At 61.4% G+C, this 18859-nt stretch overlaps 3 protein-coding genes across 9 annotated transcripts; all 3 read left to right on the plus strand.

Moving 5' to 3' along the window:
* Nucleotides 1–14: 14 nt before the first annotated feature.
* Nucleotides 15–5911, plus strand: CPNE9 (copine family member 9). Of its 2 annotated transcripts, XM_048957100.1 has the most exons (20): nucleotides 15–128; nucleotides 1046–1086; nucleotides 1160–1206; nucleotides 1414–1517; nucleotides 1723–1762; nucleotides 2288–2364; nucleotides 2567–2630; nucleotides 2704–2807; nucleotides 2876–2980; nucleotides 3430–3471; nucleotides 3552–3627; nucleotides 3703–3756; nucleotides 3830–3891; nucleotides 4075–4121; nucleotides 4190–4371; nucleotides 4498–4625; nucleotides 4719–4821; nucleotides 4917–4974; nucleotides 5049–5122; nucleotides 5238–5483. In XM_048957100.1, the coding sequence occupies exons 1-20, from the start codon at nucleotides 52–54 to the stop codon at nucleotides 5388–5390; spliced, it is 1638 nt and encodes a 545-aa protein (XP_048813057.1). In that variant the 5' UTR covers nucleotides 15–51; the 3' UTR covers nucleotides 5391–5483. The 2 variants fall into 2 exon arrangements, with proteins under 2 accessions (XP_048813057.1, XP_048813056.1); XM_048957099.1 differs by having other exon boundaries at nucleotides 5049–5911.
* BRPF1 (bromodomain and PHD finger containing 1) lies at nucleotides 5779–16621 on the plus strand. Of its 2 annotated transcripts, none has more exons than XM_048957097.1 (13): nucleotides 5779–6483; nucleotides 7641–8600; nucleotides 10252–10408; nucleotides 11506–11637; nucleotides 12017–12163; nucleotides 12994–13306; nucleotides 13859–14173; nucleotides 14757–15044; nucleotides 15130–15277; nucleotides 15643–15779; nucleotides 15872–15990; nucleotides 16166–16320; nucleotides 16428–16621. In XM_048957097.1, exons 1-13 carry the CDS (start codon nucleotides 5864–5866, stop codon nucleotides 16609–16611), a joined length of 3675 nt encoding a protein of 1224 aa, XP_048813054.1. In that variant the 5' UTR covers nucleotides 5779–5863; the 3' UTR covers nucleotides 16612–16621. The 2 variants fall into 2 exon arrangements, with proteins under 2 accessions (XP_048813054.1, XP_048813055.1); XM_048957098.1 differs by having other exon boundaries at nucleotides 12017–12145.
* Nucleotides 16622–16913: 292 nt separating this feature from the next.
* Nucleotides 16914–18797, plus strand: OGG1 (8-oxoguanine DNA glycosylase). 5 transcript variants are annotated; one of them, XM_048957108.1, is made up of 8 exons: nucleotides 16914–16978; nucleotides 17178–17383; nucleotides 17464–17696; nucleotides 17764–17943; nucleotides 18011–18189; nucleotides 18253–18394; nucleotides 18472–18521; nucleotides 18604–18791. In XM_048957108.1, the coding sequence occupies exons 2-8, from the start codon at nucleotides 17274–17276 to the stop codon at nucleotides 18697–18699; spliced, it is 990 nt and encodes a 329-aa protein (XP_048813065.1). In that variant the 5' UTR covers nucleotides 16914–16978; nucleotides 17178–17273; the 3' UTR covers nucleotides 18700–18791. The 5 variants fall into 5 exon arrangements, with proteins under 5 accessions (XP_048813065.1, XP_048813067.1, XP_048813066.1 ...); XM_048957110.1 differs by having other exon boundaries at nucleotides 16931–16978; nucleotides 17214–17383; XM_048957109.1 differs by having other exon boundaries at nucleotides 16960–17014.
* Nucleotides 18798–18859: the final 62 nt, after the last annotated feature.

An 18859-nucleotide genomic window follows, 5' to 3' on the forward strand; every position in this document is an offset into this window, starting at 1 on the left:
TCGGCGGTGCGGGAGGAGGCGGCGCGGAGCAGCGGCGGCGCCCGCGCGGGGATGGCGGCTCCGGGAGCGCTGGAAGCGGCGGCCGGCAGCGTGCCGGGCACCAAGGTGGAGCTCACTGTGTCCTGCCGGTGAGTCGGGGCGCGGGGGGATGCGGAACGCGTGGGGAGATGCGCGGGGAGTCCCTTGCCCGCTCCGCGAACCCCCACTCGCCACTTCGGGCGCCCCCGTGCCCGGTGCCGGCACTGCCCCGCTCCGAGGCCGGCTCGGTGCCCGCGGGACGGGAGCGCACCGGCGGTGCCGCTCGATGCCCCCGGCCCAGAGCGGCGGCCGTAGGGGGCCGAGCGCAGCCCTGCGAGGGATCGCCCCGGAGACCCCCGGACCGGCGGGCAGGTGGGGGCGAATCACCCGTCCTGCGGGGTTGTCACCAAACTCCCGCCCTGCGGCTGTGGGGCATAGCTGGGCCGAAGGCTGCGTTCTCCCCTCGCCGTCTCCCAGCCCCGCAGAGCAGCAGGTGGAAGGGCTGCGGAGCCGTGGGTACCCGCGCCTTTGGGCAGGGACCGGGGCGCGCTGCGGGACGTGGCCGAGCCTCTTGCTTTGCAGCCCCTCCAGGGCTCAGCCGCGCCCAGGGGCTGCTCTCCGCACTCGGGCCGGGGGAGCGGAGCCCCGCGCTGCGGGACGAGCCCGGCGGAGCCGCTGTCAACGCGCTTCCCTCTGTCCGACCGCCGCGGCGGCCGCGGGGCGATGCGCGGTGCCCCCCCGCTAAGTGTCCGCTTTCTCCTCGCTCCTGCGCTCTCCATTAGCCGCTGCCGGCGGCACCGGGGAAGGTTTCGTGCTGTAAATGGGTTCTCTGTCACGTTCAATCACTGTCAGCGCCGGAGACGCTGCTCCTCTCCGTCCCACCGTGCCGCCCCTGCCCGGCCGCCCGCCTGCCCCACGGCTGTGTGCGGCTCTCCCGCGCGGTGCCATCCCCCGACAGTCCACGCACGGGGGACACGTGACGGGTTGGGCGCACACAATCGCTCACTCGCAGCTCGGTCCCCCCCAGGAACCTGCTGGACATGGACACCTTCTCCAAGTCCGACCCAGGTGGGTGGCAGCGGTAGCACTTCTGGGTGCGGGCACGGCGCAGCGTGGCACGGCTCTGTCCCTCTCTCCACAGTGGTCATCCTCTTCGTGCAGGGCACGGGGAGCAGCGAGTGGAAAGAAGTGAGTGCTGCATCTCTCCCCGTTCCCCGCCGTCCCCAGTGCCCCGGCTCCTGGCTAATCCCCGGCTCGGTTAAATGGGCCCATATGGCCGCCCGTTTCCACCCTAATGATCCCTCCCTGCCGCTAATCGGGGATTAGTGCCGGGGCAGCTGCGCTGGGGAGGGATGTGGGGATGATGGGGTTGCCCTCACGGAACCATCCCCGCAGTTCGGGCGCACCGAGGTGATCGACAACACCCTGAACCCCGACTTCGTCCGCAAGTTTGTCCTCGATTACTACTTTGAGGAGAAGCAAAACCTTCGCTTTGACGTGTGAGTGCCTCGGCAGCAATGGGGAGCACGAGGCTGGGGGTGCCGAGCCCGTGGGTAACCCATGGGAGACCACAGCAGTACAGAGCATTGCAGCACGGATGGGCAGAGGGGTCAGAAACGGGGCGAGCAGGGGTCCCAAAGCTCTGAGTGAAGACATGGGGACGTGCCCTGATGCCAGCTCACAGCTCTGCTTTGCTACTGCCAGCTACAACGTGGACTCTAAGAGCTGCTCCATCTACAAGCAGGTGAGTGCTCCAGACACCCCAAAGCCAAGTCCTGTCCGTGCTTCTGGATAGGATGGGCACCCCTGGCCTCAGGGGGCTCACCCTGCTCTTTGTCTCTCCATGCCACACTGGGTCTGGCAGAAGGTAGGCATCTGCCATGCTGGGGAACTGGTGCCTGCTGTGGGTGTGCAGGAGGGCTCCAGGATACACGGGGTGCCTCTGGAGGAATGTGACCAGGACACATTCTGGGGGATACAAGATGAGTCCAGGGTTGTGGGCTGGCCCAGGGCATACAGGACGGGGCCAGGACACAGGGTGGGTGCACAGGTTGGCTGTAGGGCTGCAGGATGAGCTCAGGGATACAGGGTGGCCTTGGGGGTGCAGGAGGGGTTGTGGGCTATGGACATGGGCTCTTACAGAGCACAGGGTGAGCTCAGGTCATCTGGGATCCTGTGGGAAATAAGGCTGCAGGCTGGGGATGATGAGAAGGTGAGGGGGCTGCAAACAACAGCCCCCAAGGATTGAGCATGCTGTTCCTGGGTGCAGGACTTCCTGGGGCAGGCGTTCGTGGCATTGGGAGAGGTGATCGGGTCCCAGCGGGGCCGTCTGGAAAGAGCCCTCACGTGAGTCACATCCTGTGGCAGGGCTGGAGGTCCCACACTGTGCCCCTGGCCGCCCACCCCGCTTCAGGACACCCTGGTGGCCATGCTGCCCAGTGTCCCTGTGCATGGCTGGGGACACACCTGCAGCATCGGGCCTTGCGGAGCGCCCCGCATCCTGCCCCTGTGCTGTCCCCACTGTCCCCACGCTGGGCTGTTGTCACAGGGGGGTCCCAGGGAAGCGGTGTGGGACCATCCTGCTGCTGGCCGAGGAGCTGAGCAACTGCAGGGTGAGTGCTGCATCTGCACGCTACCCGAGCGTGGGGAGAGGAGCAGGCTGGTGGTAACAGTCCCCATCCCCAGGACATCGTCACCATGCAGCTGTGTGCCAACAAGCTGGACAAGAAGGACTTCTTTGGGAAATCCGACCCCTTCCTTGTCTTCTACCGCAGCAACGAGGACGGCACGTGAGCGTGGGGATGTGGGGTGCAGGTGTCCCTGCACAGCATGCCCTGACCCTGCCCCGTCCCCGCAGCTTCACCATCTGCCACAAGACGGAGGTGGTGAAGAACACACTTAACCCAGTGTGGCAGCCCTTCACCATACCCGTGCGTGCCCTCTGCAACGGTGACTACGACCGGTGAGGATGGTTCTGTGGGGCAGCCTTGACCCACCCCACGCTTTGGCCCCGTCTTGCAACCCCTTGTCCAGCCCTGGATACATCTCACATCCCCCAAAATGTGTCCTGGACACATTCCTCCAGAGCTGCCCCATATATTGTGAACCCGTTCTGCACCACAGGGCCGCTGCTGTGGTGTGTGCAATGGGGCAGCAGTAGGACAGGACACAGCATTTCCCCACAGCCAGCATGCAACTCCAACCTGGGTTCTTAGTGGTGTTCTTTTTTTTTTTTTTCCTTTTCCTTTTGCAACCCAAATTACAGAAAAGCTTCCCCCTCCCCAGAGCTCCACCGTGACCCAAATATCCTGTTCCCCTCCCTGGGCATGTGGTGCCACTCTGATGGCACGCTGAGCCCTGGGCACTGTGGGCCATGCCAGCAGCTCCCCCTCAGCCCCATTTTACTTCCAGCACAGTGAAGATTGATGTGTACGACTGGGACCGGGATGGGAGGTGAGGCTGTGCCCCAAAGGGAGAGGCATCAGGGTGTTCCTCATCCCACGACACACTCAGACCTTGTGCTCCTCCTGCAGCCACGACTTCATCGGGGAGTTTGCCACCAGCTACCGGGAGCTGTCCCGTGCACAGAGCCAGTTCACAGTGTATGAGGTAGGGCAGGGGCCACAGTGGGGCAGCTTTGGGGGCATGGGGAGCCCCGTAGCAGGACCTGCCTGGTGCCCGCAGGTGCTGAACCCCAGGAAGAAGTGCAAGAAGAAGAAATATGTCAACTCTGGCACCGTGAGTGGGGCTGGGGTGCTCCTGCAGCTCGCACCCATTGCAGGGTGCCAGCTCTGATGCCCCATGCCCACAGGTGACTCTGCTCTCCTTCTCCGTCGAGTCTGAGTTCACCTTCGTTGACTACATACGGGGCGGGTGAGTGGGGCCAGGTGCCCCCAAGCTCCTGAGGGACAGGGATGGGAAGGCAGTGATGGTGACACTGCAGCCTGGGGGTGCCGAAACGGTGGCTGCAGTTGTGGGGTGGGCAGTGGGTCTGGGGGAGTGGGCAGAGGTCACGCCGTGCCTGGGGCTGGCAGCCTCCTTCGCTCTCCCTCTAAGGACACAGCTGAATTTCACCGTCGCCATTGACTTCACGGCCTCCAACGGTGAGCACAGTGGTGGGAGGGACCTGGGCAGTGGCACTGGGTGGGTGCTGATGGGTGCTGTGCTGCAGGGCTGCCATCGCAGCCCACGTCGCTGCACTACGCCAGCCCCTACCAGCTGAGCGCCTACGCCTTGGCACTCAAGGCCGTCGGGGAGATCATCCAGGACTACGACAGTGACAAGCTCTTCCCTGCCTACGGCTTTGGTGCCAAGCTGCCACCCGATGGCAAGATCTCCCACCAGTTCCCCCTGGTGCGTCCTGGTGCAAGGCTGGGGTTAACCTGTTGTTGCCAGGTGTGGGGCAGCCCATGGGGCTGGGGAGCAGCCAGCCTGGCCACATCCTACCCAGCACCATGGGAGCACCCTTCCTGTCCCCAGAACAACAACGTGGACAACCCCAGCTGTGCTGGCATCGAGGGCGTGCTCGAGTCCTACCTGCAGAGCCTGCGCACCGTGCAGCTCTACGGGCCCACCAACTTCGCCCCCGTCATCAACCAGGTGGCCGGGTGAGCACTGTAGGGCCATCCCTGTCCCATGGCCATGCCGTGGGGGATGAGGTGGGGAGGCTGCTGGAGGGATCCCACGCCGTGTCCCCACAGCACGGCTGCCCAGGTGACTGACGGCTCTCAGTACCACGTCCTGCTCATCATCACCGACGGTGTCATCTCTGACATGATGCAGACCAAGGAGGCCATCGTTACCGTGAGTGGCCATACGCCACCGGCCCAGGCACCGGTCACAGCCTTAGTGCTGCTGGGCCGCTCCGAACCTACGGCTGCTGCCCTTCCGCCCCACAGGCCTCTGCGCTGCCCATGTCCATCATCATCGTGGGAGTGGGGCCGGCTGAGTTCGAGGGTGAGCGGGATGGGCCGGGGACAGGGAGGGGCCCGGGGGGCGCCCGCACGTAGGGTCTGAGCGGTGCCCCCCAGCCATGGAGGAGCTGGACGGGGATGAGGTGCGCGTGTCGTCGCGGGGACGCTACGCCGAGAGGGACATCGTGCAGGTGAGGCTGCGGGGCTGGGCGCGGGGCAGCACCAGGCCCTGCGCTTCCGCTCGGGGCCGCCGTGCGGCCGTGGCCGTGGGGCAGAGCTCGGGGCCGGGCCCCCCGCTGCCCCCAGTTCGTGCCGTTCCGGGACTACGTGGACGAGGCGGGCAGCCAGGTGCGGAGCATGGCGCGCCTGGCCAAGGACGTGCTGGCCGAGATCCCCGAGCAGCTGCTGTCCTACATGCGGGGCCGCGGCATCGAGCCCCGCCGCAACGCCGCGCAGTGACGGAAGCGGCGCGGCCGCGTCACCGCCGGGTCCGGTCGCGGAGCGCCGTGCGCGGGGCTGCGCCGCCGTCACCGACCGCAATAAAACGCTCCAACCGCACCGGGCCGCTGCGGCGCGGGTCCTCGTCCTTGAGATTCGCGTCGGCAGATTCGCCGCTCGCCGCGCGGCACCGCGTCCCCTCCTCTTCGGGAAGCGCGCTCCGTTCTCCTCGCTCCGATCTCCTCGCTCTGCTCTCCGCCGCTCCGCCCACCCCTCTCCGCCCGCCCACGGCCCGTCCCGCCCGCTCCGCCGGCGCGGTGGCGAAAGTGCGGTTGCTAAGGCCGCCGCGCGCTTTACCCAGCGGCGCCCCGCGCTCCTCCATTGTTGCGGGCCGGGCCATGGCGCGGGCGCGGGGCCGCTGAGCGCGGCAGGAGGCGGCAGCAGGGCCGGGCCTCGGCGCCCCAGCGCCGCCCGCACGAGGCCGAGGCCGCGCCATGGGGGTCGACTTCGACGTGAAGACGTTCTGCCACAACCTGCGGGCCACCAAGCCGCCCTACGAGTGCCCGGTGGGCAGCTGCCGTAAGATCTACAAGAGCTACAGCGGCATCGAGTACCACCTGTACCACTATGACCACGACAACCCGCCGCCGCCGCAGCAGCCGCCGCTCCGCAAGCACAAGAAGAAGGGCCGCCAGGGCCGCGCCGGCGCCGCCGACAAGCAGTCCCCGAACCCCTCGGAGGCGTCGCAATCTCCGGGCCGCGAGGTGATGACCTACGCGCAGGCCCAGCGCATGGTGGAGGTGGACCTGCACGGCCGCGTGCACCGCATCAGCATCTTCGACAACCTGGACGTGGTGTCGGAGGACGAGGAGGCCGCCGAGGAGGCGCCGGAGAACGGCGGCAGCAAGGAGAACGGGGAGAGCCAAGCGGCCGCTGCCGCCGCCGCCGCGCCCAAGTCGGCCAAGCAGAAGAGCAAGGAGAAGCGCAAGGACTCCAACCACCACCACCACCACAACGCCTCGGCCGGCGCGGCCCCCAAGCTGCCCGAGGTGGTGTACCGGGAGCTGGAGCAGGACACGCCCGACGCGCCGCCGCGCCCCACCTCCTACTACAGGTAGCGGAGTGTTCTCGGCCGCCCGGTGCCGCCCCGCGGGATGGGGGCCTCGTGGCCACGCGGCTTTCGGGTGCCGCCTGGGGGCTTGCCTGCGGTCTGGTGTCGGTGTGGTTATAAGGGCTGAAGGGGAGCTCGTGGCAAACGTGGGGAGCGACTTCTTGCGGTCTTCTAGTGGTAGGGTGAGGAGGAATGGGTTTAAACTATTTGGTTAGATGCTGGGGGAAAACTCCCTACTCAGAGGGCACCGAGCCACCCAGAGCTGTGGGTGCCCTGTCCACAGAGGTGCCCATGGCCAGGCTACTGTGTGGCAGCCAGGCCGCGACAGGGATTGAGCTGGGTGGGCTTTAAGGGCCCTCCCAAGCCAACCATTCCATGGAAGACAGAGAGAGTTCTTCTGCCTTCCCCACTGCACTTTGGAGACGCTCTAGGATAAGTCAGGAGCCCTCCAGCACCAAAGCTTAGCTGTAAGCTGTGTGTGTTTCCAGGCTTAATGTGTTCTTGTGGCCCTATGGGTTTTCCATACGTGGTTTATTAATTGGGCAAAATAAGCAGAGCCAATACTGAGCATTGAAGCGATGCTCTCACAGCCACCTCTGCCCTCTTAGCCACCATGCTGCCTGAGAGGCTGGCACCAAGCTGCAGGCACAGAAGAATAATGTGGGCTTGCGTCACGCTGCAGGAGAAGAGAACTCCCCATAAGGTCTCTGCATAGTGCTCGATGTGGTGCTGCACTGTGACTGCTGGTCATTTATGGATGGAGCAGGACAGATGGAGCAGGGTGCAGGGGCTTCTGGCTTTTCCCCACAGTTCAGCTTGCCTCACCCACAGGTGGCAGCAGGTAGAATTACCAAAACATGGCACTGTCTGCACTCCATTTGCAGCAGGGCCAATGCTCGTGTGTCTGGGGAACAAGGTTGCTGCCTCTAGAGCACCAGGTGCCCACTTGCTGGCTTGTGCAAGTTCCTGTCTTGTGTTGACAAGTCTCCAATGTCTGCAACTTGTTATTTTGTGTGAACACCCAGCTGTGTTGTACTGGTACCCCGAGCAGTGCAGCAGCACCTCCAGCTTCTGAGCGCGGCTGCTTCTTTCCTGTTTGTTGGGGTTTCTTTTGGCTGTAATATGCAGAACTCTGACCCTCCCGTGCTTTCCCCTTCCAGGTACATTGAGAAGTCAGCGGAGGAGCTGGATGAGGAGGTGGAGTACGATATGGACGAGGAAGATTACATCTGGCTGGATATCATGAACGAGCGGCGGAAGACTGAGGGCGTCAGTCCCATTCCCCAGGAGATCTTTGAGTACCTGATGGACAGGCTGGAGAAGGAGTCGTATTTTGAGAGCCACAACAAGGGAGACCCCAACGCCTTGGTTGACGAGGATGCCGTGTGCTGCATCTGCAATGACGGGGAATGCCAGAACAGCAACGTCATCCTTTTCTGTGATATGTGCAACCTGGCCGTGCACCAGGAGTGCTACGGGGTGCCCTACATCCCCGAGGGACAGTGGCTCTGCAGGAGGTGCCTGCAGTCACCCTCGCGAGCCGTGGACTGCGCCCTGTGCCCCAACAAGGGCGGCGCGTTCAAGCAGACGGACGATGGGCGCTGGGCACACGTGGTCTGTGCCCTCTGGATCCCGGAGGTGTGCTTTGCCAACACGGTCTTCCTGGAGCCCATAGACAGCATTGAGCACATCCCACCCGCGCGGTGGAAGCTGACCTGCTATATTTGCAAGCAGCGTGGCTCTGGGGCTTGCATCCAGTGTCACAAGGCAAACTGTTACACCGCTTTCCACGTCACCTGTGCCCAGCAGGCTGGACTCTACATGAAGATGGAGCCCGTCCGTGAGACGGGAGCAAACGGGACCTCGTTCAGCGTGCGCAAAACCGCCTACTGTGACATCCACACACCTCCAGGCTCTGTGCGCAGGCTTCCCGCGCTTTCCCACAGCGAGGGGGAAGAGGAGGATGAGGAGGAGGAGGAGGAAGGAAAGAGCTGGAGCTCCGAGAAGGTGAAAAAGGCAAAGGCCAAGTCTAGAATCAAAATGAAGAAGGCGCGGAAGATCCTGGCAGAAAAACGAGCTGCAGCGCCTGTGGTTTCTGTTCCCTGCATCCCCCCTCACAGGTACAACTCGTTGCCTCTCCCTTTCTCACCGTCTCGTGTCTCGCTTTGTATGCAGGCGTTATCTTTTTGCACAAATGCTTTTCACATTGCTCTTCCCCAGGGCTGTTTGTGGTTTCCTCTGGCTTTCCCGCAGAGAGGAGTAAAATGTGCAGCCCCACGAGTTGCCTGTACAGGAAATAGATGCCGCTGGCTTCATGACAGCAACCGAGCTTGGCCAGAGGTGGCAGGAAGCAGCTGGGGGCTCCCAGAGCTCTTCTCCTGTGTGTTGGAGCAGGCTGCAGGAAGAAAGCAGAGGCCACCTTCCTTTTGCCACAGCTGGCCCCACACAGCCCCGCTGCTTCGCAGCCTTGCGGTGTGCCTGTGGTGCACAGCTGGAGCCGGGCAGGGCAGCATTTGCCTTCGTGGCCATGAGTCACCAGCCGGGTGCTCCTCATTGCAGCTGGGACACCACGCTGGAGCTGCACTCGCTGGCCCTCAGGTCCCAGAGTCACAGCTGTCATAGCACGGGGCCACTGCCTCCTGGCAGGGCTCCTTCACGGCTCCTGTGGAGTGGGAGGGGGTATGCAGGCACTGGGGTTTGCTCTGTGGGCAGTTTGGGTACTTGTGTGGGCAGGTCTGTGCTGCAGGATTGATGGCTTCACGCCATGGTGTTGGTGTGCTAACCGTATGGTACGGCTCGCTCGCTCAGGGTGCGTTCCATAACCCGAGCCTCTCTGTTCCCACGTGTGGATGCACTGGCAAGCTGTTTGTAGGCTTTTTCTGCTACCCTCGGGCTCACAGTGAAACCCACACTGAGATAGAAGCTGTTAACCTCACCCCAGGCCTTCCTGTTGGGATTAATTATTCTTCAAGGGCTGTTGCCAGAATGCCAAATGTCTTCCTGTAGAAGCTGTGCGCAGCCAATGACAGCAGATGATGATGCTGTCTGCCTTCAGCTGAGGCTGATGCAGGTCAGATCACCCTGTGTGAAGAGCTGGCCCTGCAGGACATGGAGATATGGGGTCCACACTTCAGTCCCACCTAGCAGGGCACCTCTTAAGTGCACTGGTGTAAGAGGCTGTCTCAGTTGCTTCAGGCTTTGCCATTGTAAAGAGGAGGAAAACCCCTTTTGTTTTGTTTGGGGCTGTTCAGGGTAGTCCTTCCTTAGCTCTGACAGCAAGCTCTGTTCTGCTAGCGTCTGCCCACCCCTCCTCACGCTTTCCCAGATTTGTTCATGCTACAAACTGCTCGGGGCTGCCGAGCTGTCTGGTAATGTTTGAATAGGGCCTTTGTCGTCTTGGGTGGCCCCTCATTGCCAGCATAATAAGCCGGGTGAATCACAGCTTTGGGACAGCCGTGCCGTGGTCTCGGGGCCACAGGGAGCTGTGAAAGGCCCAGCTGCCAGTGCCCCTGCCTTGCACCCCAACCTGGAACAGTCAAGAGGAAAGGAAAGAAAGGAAAAGGCCTTTCAGAGAGACAAGGCTGGAAGTTTTTCGGTGTAACTGTCGGTGGTGTGCTGCCTCATTCCTTGGCCTTTCAGGGATTTCTGCTAAACAAATGTGTGTGCGCTCAGTCTGAGGAGCTCATGGGTGGCCTCGCTGCTACACTGGGGCTTCTACTATGGCCAGGTTTGCTTTGCTGATTGGGTTTGTGGTTCCTCTCCCTTCTTCAGGCTCAGCAAGATTACCAATCGTCTAACTATCCAGAGGAAGAGTCAGTTCATGCAGAGGCTGCACAGCTACTGGACTCTGAAGAGGCAATCCCGCAACGGTGTCCCTCTGCTGCGCCGCCTTCAGACACACCTGCAGTCCCAGAGGAACTGTGATCAGGTACATGCTGCTTTTTGGGGTGCTGAGGGGCATCCTGGGTGTCTGCGTGTGCTTCCTGCGCCTTTGCAGCTGTAGGCTCAAAGCGTTTGCTGCATGTGGTGGTGCCTGTGGGCTCAGAAGGGGGCTGGAGAAAAGAGCTCCACCTCCCGATGAGGAAAGGGCAGCCCCAACTGCCTGCTTTTGCTGCTTTACCTTCTCCTCCACTCTCAGCATTCAGAGATTTGCCAGACGGATCCGCCTTTGGCAGCCTGCCATGGGAAGGGAAGCCTGCCCCGTTGTGTGCAGGAGTTAGCTCATTCCTCTTGCTGACATGGGGCCAGCAGCTGTGACAAAGCTGGCAGAAGTGGCTCTAACCTGAGGCCACTTGTGTCAGCGGGCATTGAGAGGGGTGGCTAGGGATCCCCAGACATGGAAGAAACCAAGGCCTCACAGATTCTGAAATAGTTGTGGGAACGTTCCCTGTGGGTGGTGCTCTCAGCCTGCTGTTTGCCTCAGCCTTCAGTCAGTGCTTCACAGATGTGAGGTTTCTCGTGCCAGAGGAAGATCTTTCCTCTGATTCCCTGTATAAGCCTTCCTGAGCCCTTTGAAGACTGTGATCAGGCAGCGGTTTCTCCCGCTTTTGCCTCCTCTCATTTTTATTTGCTGGAGAAGATTTGAAACTACTTCTGCTCATCTTTGGCTACAGTAGCAGAATAAAAGTCAGCATGGTTTTTGATTCTCCAAAAGTGAAAGTAACCAGAGCTGTCTTCCCATTTTGCCCTGTTGCCCTTCACTAGAGCTCTGGGCAGCTGCCTGGACCCTGTTATTGCTGCTCTGTGGTCCCGGGCAGCTTCCTGCTTGTGGTCATGTCAGGCAGAGTATTTCCAGAGTTTGCTTTCTCGCATCCTCGGGGCTGGGTGACCATGGAGCAGGTACTGAGCTGTAGACAGCATTTGGGCTGTCTCTGTGTCACCCACACGACAGGGGAGCTGGGATGCTCACTGAGGCAGCGGGTCAGGCGCGCTGGTTCCCTGTACCAGGGAAGAGCCCTCACACGCAGTCAGGAAGGAGGAGATGGGAACACTTCTGTCAGCTCACAGTCTCTGATGTTCCTGCAGAGAGACACTGAGGATAAGAACTGGGCCCTGAAGGAGCAGCTGAAATCATGGCAGCGCCTCCGCCATGACCTAGAGCGCGCGCGCTTGCTGGTGGAGCTGATACGCAAGCGGGAGAAGCTCAAGAGAGAGACGGTAACGATTGTTTGCCCCTCCTTGGGGAGCTGCTGGGGTGGGCGTGAGCACGGGCTCTCCTGAGTGCTGGTCAATTGCCCTGTGAGCTGCACGGTGGGCACAGGGTCCCCTCGGTTGCGCTGTGCCCTGCCCCGGCAGCTCTGCATGAAGGTGGCTGCTGTGCAAGGCTGATGTGGGAAACACGGGTGCTGGGGCCTGTGCCTCACCTCTGCTCTCTAGAGGTGATGTTGAGGTGCAGCGCGTGCCCCGTGCAGCCCCTATTGAGGAATGGCCCCACTGCAGCAGGGAGAGGTGGCACTGTCCTGTGGGTCTGCTAAGCTGCTCCTGGAGGCCGTCTCTAGGGCAGGATGCTCAGTTGCGCTCCGTTCTTCTGTTTCAGATCAAAGTGCAGCAGGTGGCACTGGAAATGCAGCTGACCCCCTTCCTCATCCTCCTCCGCAAGACGCTCGAGCACCTGCAGGAGAAAGACACGGGCAACATCTTCAGTGAGCCGGTCCCTCTGTCTGAGGTAACAGAAATCTACGAAGTAAGAACCCCCTCCCCCAGATTTCTACTTCACTCACACTTGTCCCTTGCTCACGCTGAGGGCTGCCCATGGGGGTTTCTGCTCCAGAAGCCCTCTGGGCAGCCTGCTGATGGTTCCCAGTCCCAACACCACACACTCAACGGGGATGTGTGCAGCACTGCCTGTCCTGGGAGAGCCAAATGCACAGCAGAAGGGGTGGTGCTGGCAGCTGCTGGTGGCCAGGAACGCAGCACTCAGCTCCTCTGCTTGTGTTACTGGTGATTTCCCACTGTCTGTGACAGGTTAGGGGCTTCTGCCTGGGAAAGGCAGAATGCCTGCACTCATCCTTAGGCAGGTGGCATGCTCTTACATGTCCTCCTGCAAAACCCTTTGCTTGGTAACAGGCTGAGCACAGCACAGAAATGTCACTTCTGGGGGCAAAGGAGGTGATTTCTGAGAACATCAGTGGTGATTCCCTGCCTGGGGAGATGGGAGAGGGAGTGCTAGTGTTGTGCAGATCTGGCAGCAGGTGGGCTTGGAGGTGTCCTGGCTGTGTGGTCCCACCCAGAGCAGTCTGTTCTACGTGTGTGTACTTACCCTCACCCCTGAGAAGCTGCACAAAAACGTTTCAAAGCATGTGTCGGCTCTAATAGATTGAGTACAGCACATGGACTCTAGTCCAGAGGCATTCCACAGCTCCTCTAGCTGCAAAGGCAGGCAGCTTTCCAGATGTGTGTTTGGACAGGGCACTGGGGAGCAATACCTGATTCCTCTAACAACTGTTTTCTTGGAGCAGGTGGTACTAACGGGGGTCTCCAGGCTCTTTAGCACGGGCTCTTTTCTCAATACAGGTCCCAGACTACCTGGATCACATCAAGAAGCCGATGGATTTTCAGACAATGAAGCAAAACCTGGAAGCGTACCGTTACCTGAATTTTGATGACTTTGAGGAAGATTTCAACCTGATTATCAACAACTGTTTGAAGTACAATGCCAAAGACACTATCTTCTACCGGGCAGCCGTCCGTCTGCGGGAGCAGGGAGGCGTGGTTCTGCGGCAGGCTCGCCGGCAGGCGGAGAAGATGGGCATTGACTTTGAGACAGGCATGCATTTCCCACACTGCGTGACTGTAGAAGAGGCTCAGGTCCAGGACATCGAGGATGGTGGGTGTTTGTCCCCTGTCCTCGTGTAGGAGAGCTGCTCGGAGCTTAAGTCCCAACAGTTGGGCAACTTAAGGCTGTTCTTGCTGTCTCCTGCTGGGCAGTGGGGGATGCCACCAGGAGTAACTTGCCTGAGAAGGGTCCTTTTGGGGTCCTGCTCTCCCTGTTTGAGCATGTGAAGGGCTGAAGGTGCAGTAGAAGGGTTCAGGCAGTAGAACTTCCCTACACTTGAATGCGTCAGGGTCACTTCAGCTCATGTATGTCTGCTGTATCCTTCCTGTTACTAACCCCTTTCTTTTTTATTGCTGTATCTTGCCTCAGCTGATGGGAATCCTTAGCATTCCCTGTGCTGCAGATTAGCCTGCCTTCCCCAGCAGTCCCAACTAGCTTGCTTTCCACAGGGCTCTTTCTCAGACTGTCTTTTGGTAACATTCTGTGCTCATGGGTGTTTGGTACTGTGTAAGTTATTTTCCTCCTGAGGGGAAGTCCCATGCCCTCCTGTGTAAAGGGTCTCCAAAAAGTTTCTGATTCCTTTCATCCTCTTTGTGCCCTCAGAAGACATGCGGCTGCTGCTCTCGGAAAATCAGAAGCACCTGCCCTTGGAGGAGCAGCTGAAGATCTTGCTGGAGCGGCTGGACGAGGTCAATGCTGGCAAGCAGAGCATAGGACGATCCCGCCGGGCCAAGATGATCAAGAAGGAGATCACAGTCCTGCGGCGGAAGCTGGCACACCCCCGGGACCTGGGCCGAGATGGGCTGGAGCGGCACAGCTCCTCTGCCAGGGGGGTCCTGCAGTCGCACAACCCCTGTGAGAAGGACCTTCAGACAGACAGTGCTGCTGAGGAGAGCAGCAGCCAGGAGACCGGCAAAGGTACTGCTCCAAAATGCTGCTGTTTGCTGGGGAATGGCAGGGAACCACACCTGGACAGGCTGTGTAGTAGAGCTAAGGCAGGGGGGCCATGCACACAAGCCTCACCCATAGCAACTCCTTAGGATCAAGGCAGGTGGTCTGTCTGGAGGATTCCCTCATCTCCCACCACTTTCCTTGCTGCTCGCTTTCCCCGGGCTGACTGCTTACTTGCAGCAGGGATGGCCACGCTCCAAATGCCCTGCAGGGGCTGGGAGTGAAGTACGTGCCCGCTGCAAGCTGCCTGGTGCTGGGAGCTGATGGGAGCAGGTGCTGAGCCATGCTCCTCGGAAAGCACAGCTCAGTTGCCACCTTGCAGAGTCCCTAGGTAGAGCTGGCAGGTGTCACTGAGGTTTGTCACCTTGGCACCCTGTTCCCCTAAGACCTGAAAAAGCAGGCTCTCATGCAAGCAGAGAGCATTTAGGATCATTGGTTTTCGAGGTTGCAGTGGAGCTCTGAGAGATGAAACTCTTCCTTTCTGCCACTGCCATCCCTTCCCTGACAGGTCCTGCAGGCTGTGGCTGATGCCTTTTCATCCCTCCTCCAGGTCTAGGTCCCAATTCTTCTTCCACTCCAGCACACGAAGTGGGCAGGAGGACCTCAGTGCTCTTCTCCAAGAAGAACCCTAAAACTGCAGGACCTCCGAAACGTCCAGGACGTCCCCCCAAGAATCGAGACAGCCAGATAGCTCCTGGGCATGGGAACAGTCCCATAGGCCCCCCGCAGCTCCCCATTATGGGGTCCTCCCAGCGGCAGAGGAAGCGGGGGCGAAGCCCACGGCCCAGCTCCAGCTCCGATAGCGACAGCGACAAATCCACCGAAGACGCTCCCATGGGTGAGTGCAGCAGCCACAGCCCTGCAGGAAACACAGCAAGGGCACCGTGCCCTCCTAATGCTCCTCTGTTGTTTGTTATCTGCAGACCTGCCGGCCAATGGCTTTAGCAGTGGGAACCAGCCAGTGAAGAAGAGCTTCCTGGTGTACCGCAACGACTGTAACCTTCCACGCAGCAGCTCCGATTCCGAGTCCAGCAGCAGCAGCAGCAGCAGTGCTGCCTCAGACCGTACCAGGTACGTACCACCTGCCTCTGGTTGTGCCACTGCTACGGGCATCTGCTGGGTGAGGTGTGTTACTGTGCCTCTCCCTTTCACTCTCCTGTTGGCCTAACTCCTGTTGGTGCTGCTAACCCAGTGCTAGAGGGCTGCAGGCCTGGCTGTAGGATTTGTGCTTTTTTGTGCTCTGTAGCATGCTTGGGTGAGCGTACACTTGCAGGTGAGGCAGGGCTAAGGGTTCCGGGCAGAAACACCATCTGGTCGGCCTTTTGTATGCCTGCTGAGTACCTGGTGCTGGGTGGGCTCAGAAAGCTTACAGATGACACTCAGAAAGCAGTTTCTGGAAGTGTGACTGCTGCTCACAGCTCTGCTCCCTCTCTCAGCACAACACCCTCAAAGCAGGGCAGGGGGAAGCCCTCCTTCTCCCGCGTGAACTTCCCTGAGGACAGCAGTGAGGACACATCAGGAACAGAGAACGAATCCTACTCTGTGGGTGCCGGGCGAGGCGTGGGGCACAGCAGTAAGTGTCACAACCTTCCAGCTGCACACCTGCCTGTTCTATCAGCCACAAGGGCCATGTCTGAGTCCTCTCTCCCCCTTGTCTTGATGCAGTGGTGCGGAAGGGCATTGGCCGTGGTGCAGGGTGGCTCTCTGAGGATGAGGATTCTTCCCTGGACGCTTTGGATCTGGTGTGGGCCAAGTGCCGGGGCTACCCCTCCTACCCGGCACTGGTGAGTTTGGCCACCTATGTGCATCTCCCAGAATCCCATCCCAGTGCCAGGGATGGTCTTGGTGCCGTCAGCGGGGTGAGAGGCGGGCTCACAGTTCCTGGTACTGGAGGAACGGGGCTGTGGCCGGGTTGTGGTTTTGTCCCCTGCCTCAGCATCGGCCCCTCCTCCCCGGCAGATCATCGACCCCAAGATGCCGCGAGAGGGCATGTTCCACCACGGCGTCCCCATCCCTGTGCCGCCGCTGGAGGTGCTGAAGCTGGGCGAGCAGATGACTCAGGAAGCGCGCGAGCACCTCTACCTCGTCCTCTTCTTTGACAACAAGCGCACTTGGTGAGGCCTGGGGGGGTCGGGGAGGAGCTGGGAAACCGGCGGTGCCGCTGGGGGGAGCGCGCAGCCGCCCGTAACCCTCAAACGAGGTGGCTCCCCGCTCCCCGCAGGCAGTGGCTGCCCCGCACCAAGCTGGTGCCGCTGGGCGTCAACCAGGACCTGGACAAGGAGAAGATGCTGGAGGGCCGCAAGTCCAACATCCGCAAGTCGGTGCAGATCGCCTACCACCGCGCCATGCAGCACCGCAACAAGGTGCAGGGCGAGCAGAGCAGCGACTCCAGCGAGAGCGACTGACGCACCGCGGCACCGGGCCCGCTGCAGCTGGCCTGCGGCCTGGGGGGGCTCCCCCCGCCTTCCCGGTGCCCCCAGAGCTGTAAATACTGTACAGCCCTGCCCTTTAAATTATTCCCCCCGGGAGGGGGGGGGGCGGCCCCGGGAACGGAACGGGGGCGGCGGCCCCGCGCTCGGACGTGTTTGTATTTATTTTGGAGGAAAAAAAAAAAAATCTATTCGTTCGTACGCAGCCGCCCTCCCCGCCACCGCCGTAACGGGAGTCGGGCGGAGGGAGGGACGAGGGTACTTCCGGGGTTGGGCCAGCGAGAGGCCGGAAGTGGGCCAGAGCGGCGCCAAAAGAGCGGGAAGCGGCGCTCTGCGTGCCTGGGTGGGGGGAGCTCTATGGTGGCGGCGGTGGCTGGGGGTACTGGACGGGGCGGGGAGCGGGCTTTGGGGCGGCGTGGGGATGGGAGGGGGGAGAGGATATGGGGGGGTACGTGGGGTGTGCGATGGGGGCGGGGATGGATGGGACTGGGGGTGCAGAGCAGGGTGCTGCGGAGCATTGTGAGACAAGTGGGCACCCGCAGGAGTCCTCACCTGAGCTGAGCGTGCCGTGGGTGCAGGTGGGTGTCATGGTGTGAGAGTGCAGCCTGAGCCTATTGCCTCTGCGGGGCCGCAGCCCCATGGCACTGCGGGATGCCCCCTCGGCCTGCCCAGCCCTGTGGCGGTGGCTGCGCTGCCCTTCAGCTGAGCTGCGCCTGGATCTGGTGCTGGCGTCAGGGCAGGCCTTCCGGTGAGACAGCAGGGCCTTCCTGTCAGACGGCGAGGCCGTATGAGGCCATTCAGAGTAGCCTGATGCCCGGTGCCTGGCAGGTGGCGGGAGAGCAGCCCTGGTGCATGGACAGGAGTGCTGGGTGACCGCGTGTGGACGCTGCGCCAGGAGCGGGACCGCCTGTGGTACACGGTGTATGGCAAGGAGACGCCTGGCCCTGAAACTGACCGGATCCTGAGGGATTACTTCCAGCTGGACGTGGGGCTGGCGGCCCTGTACCGCACCTGGGGGGCAGCCGACCCCCTCTTCTGCCAGACAGCCACTGCCTTCCCAGGTGGGGCAGCCCCATGGGGTGATGGCAGCACCCACCTGCTGGGCCCCACTGACCCGTGGTGCTGCAGGGGTGCGGGTGTTGCGGCAGGACCCTGTGGAATGCCTACTGTCCTTCATCTGCACCTCCAACAACCATGTGGCCCGCATCACCACCATGATCGAGCGCCTCTGCCAGGCCTTTGGCCAACAGCTCTGCTCGCTGAATGAGAAGCCTTTCCACGCCTTCCCCTCCCTGGCAGCGCTGGCAGGTTGGCAGCCATCCTTTTGTCCCCACGTCTGTCCCCACGTCCCCATTCCACGGCTGTCCTCCCACAGGCCCTGAAGCGGAGGCCAAGTTGCGGACGCTGGGCTTTGGCTATCGGGCCCGCTTTGTCAGCGGCACAGCACGCGCCATCGCCGAGGGAATGGGTGCCGAGGGGCTGTGCCAGCTGCGGGCCGTGCCCTATGCTGAGGCCAGGAGGGTGCTGTGTGCCCTGCCGGGAGTGGGGGCAAAGGTGGGTGATGGCATGGGGATGGGGACAGGGTGATGGCAGGGCTGATTGTGCATCATGTGGCAGGTGGCTGACTGTGTGTGCCTGATGGCCCTGGACAAGGCAGAGGCAGTGCCAGTAGACACCCATGTGTGGAACATTGCCCGGCAGCGCTATGGGGCAGCGCTGGGTGCCCGCTCCCTGACTGCCCGTGTGCACCAGGAGATCGGTGAGGGCACGAGCTGACACCCACAGCTTGGTGGTGCAAGGGCTGAGCCCCCATTGCTGGCTCTGATCTCTCCACAGGTGACTTCTTCCGTGAACTGTGGGGCCCCTATGCGGGCTGGGCGCAGGCGGTGAGTACCAACCTCCCCCACACACACACCTGGTTGTCCCTCCCAGTTGTGCTCACCCAGCACCTCTCATTCCCCCCCACAGGTCCTCTTCTGCGCTGACCTCCGCAAGGACCGGGACAGTCGAAGCCGGGCCAGGAGGGGCCACAGCCAGGCAAGCCATGGGGCTGGGTGCTCCTAGGGAAGGGGGCACAGGGGGATCTGAGAGCAGAGTTTGTCTGTCTCCTGCCCACTGCGTGCTGGCCCCTGGGGGGACGAGCCAAGCCAGACACTGTTTGTCTATTTCCTTTATTACAAGGAATAAAATAGAAATGTCCATTTGGAAAATTCTCTTTGAACAT

Source organism: Lagopus muta, chromosome 11 (assembly GCF_023343835.1).
Source record: "Lagopus muta isolate bLagMut1 chromosome 11, bLagMut1 primary, whole genome shotgun sequence".
In the NCBI taxonomy this organism is placed as follows: Eukaryota; Metazoa; Chordata; class Aves; order Galliformes; family Phasianidae; genus Lagopus; species Lagopus muta.

Coding starts and splice junctions, on each gene's coding strand:
- CPNE9 (XM_048957099.1), top strand. CDS start 52: ATGGCGGCTCCGGGAGCGCTGGAAGCGGCGGCCGGCAGCGTGCCGGGC. Junction 1,087..1,159: donor CTTCTCCAAGTCCGACCCAG/GTGGGTGGCAGC, acceptor CTCTCTCCACAG/TGGTCATCCTCTTCGTGCAG. Junction 2,631..2,703: donor AGGAGCTGAGCAACTGCAGG/GTGAGTGCTGCA, acceptor CCCCATCCCCAG/GACATCGTCACCATGCAGCT.
- BRPF1 (XM_048957097.1), top strand. CDS start 5,864: ATGGGGGTCGACTTCGACGTGAAGACGTTCTGCCACAACCTGCGGGCC. Junction 15,045..15,129: donor CACCGAAGACGCTCCCATGG/GTGAGTGCAGCA, acceptor TGTTATCTGCAG/ACCTGCCGGCCAATGGCTTT. Junction 16,321..16,427: donor TTTGACAACAAGCGCACTTG/GTGAGGCCTGGG, acceptor CGCTCCCCGCAG/GCAGTGGCTGCCCCGCACCA.
- OGG1 (XM_048957108.1), top strand. CDS start 17,274: ATGGCACTGCGGGATGCCCCCTCGGCCTGCCCAGCCCTGTGGCGGTGG. Junction 17,697..17,763: donor GACAGCCACTGCCTTCCCAG/GTGGGGCAGCCC, acceptor GTGGTGCTGCAG/GGGTGCGGGTGTTGCGGCAG. Junction 18,395..18,471: donor CCGTGTGCACCAGGAGATCG/GTGAGGGCACGA, acceptor ATCTCTCCACAG/GTGACTTCTTCCGTGAACTG.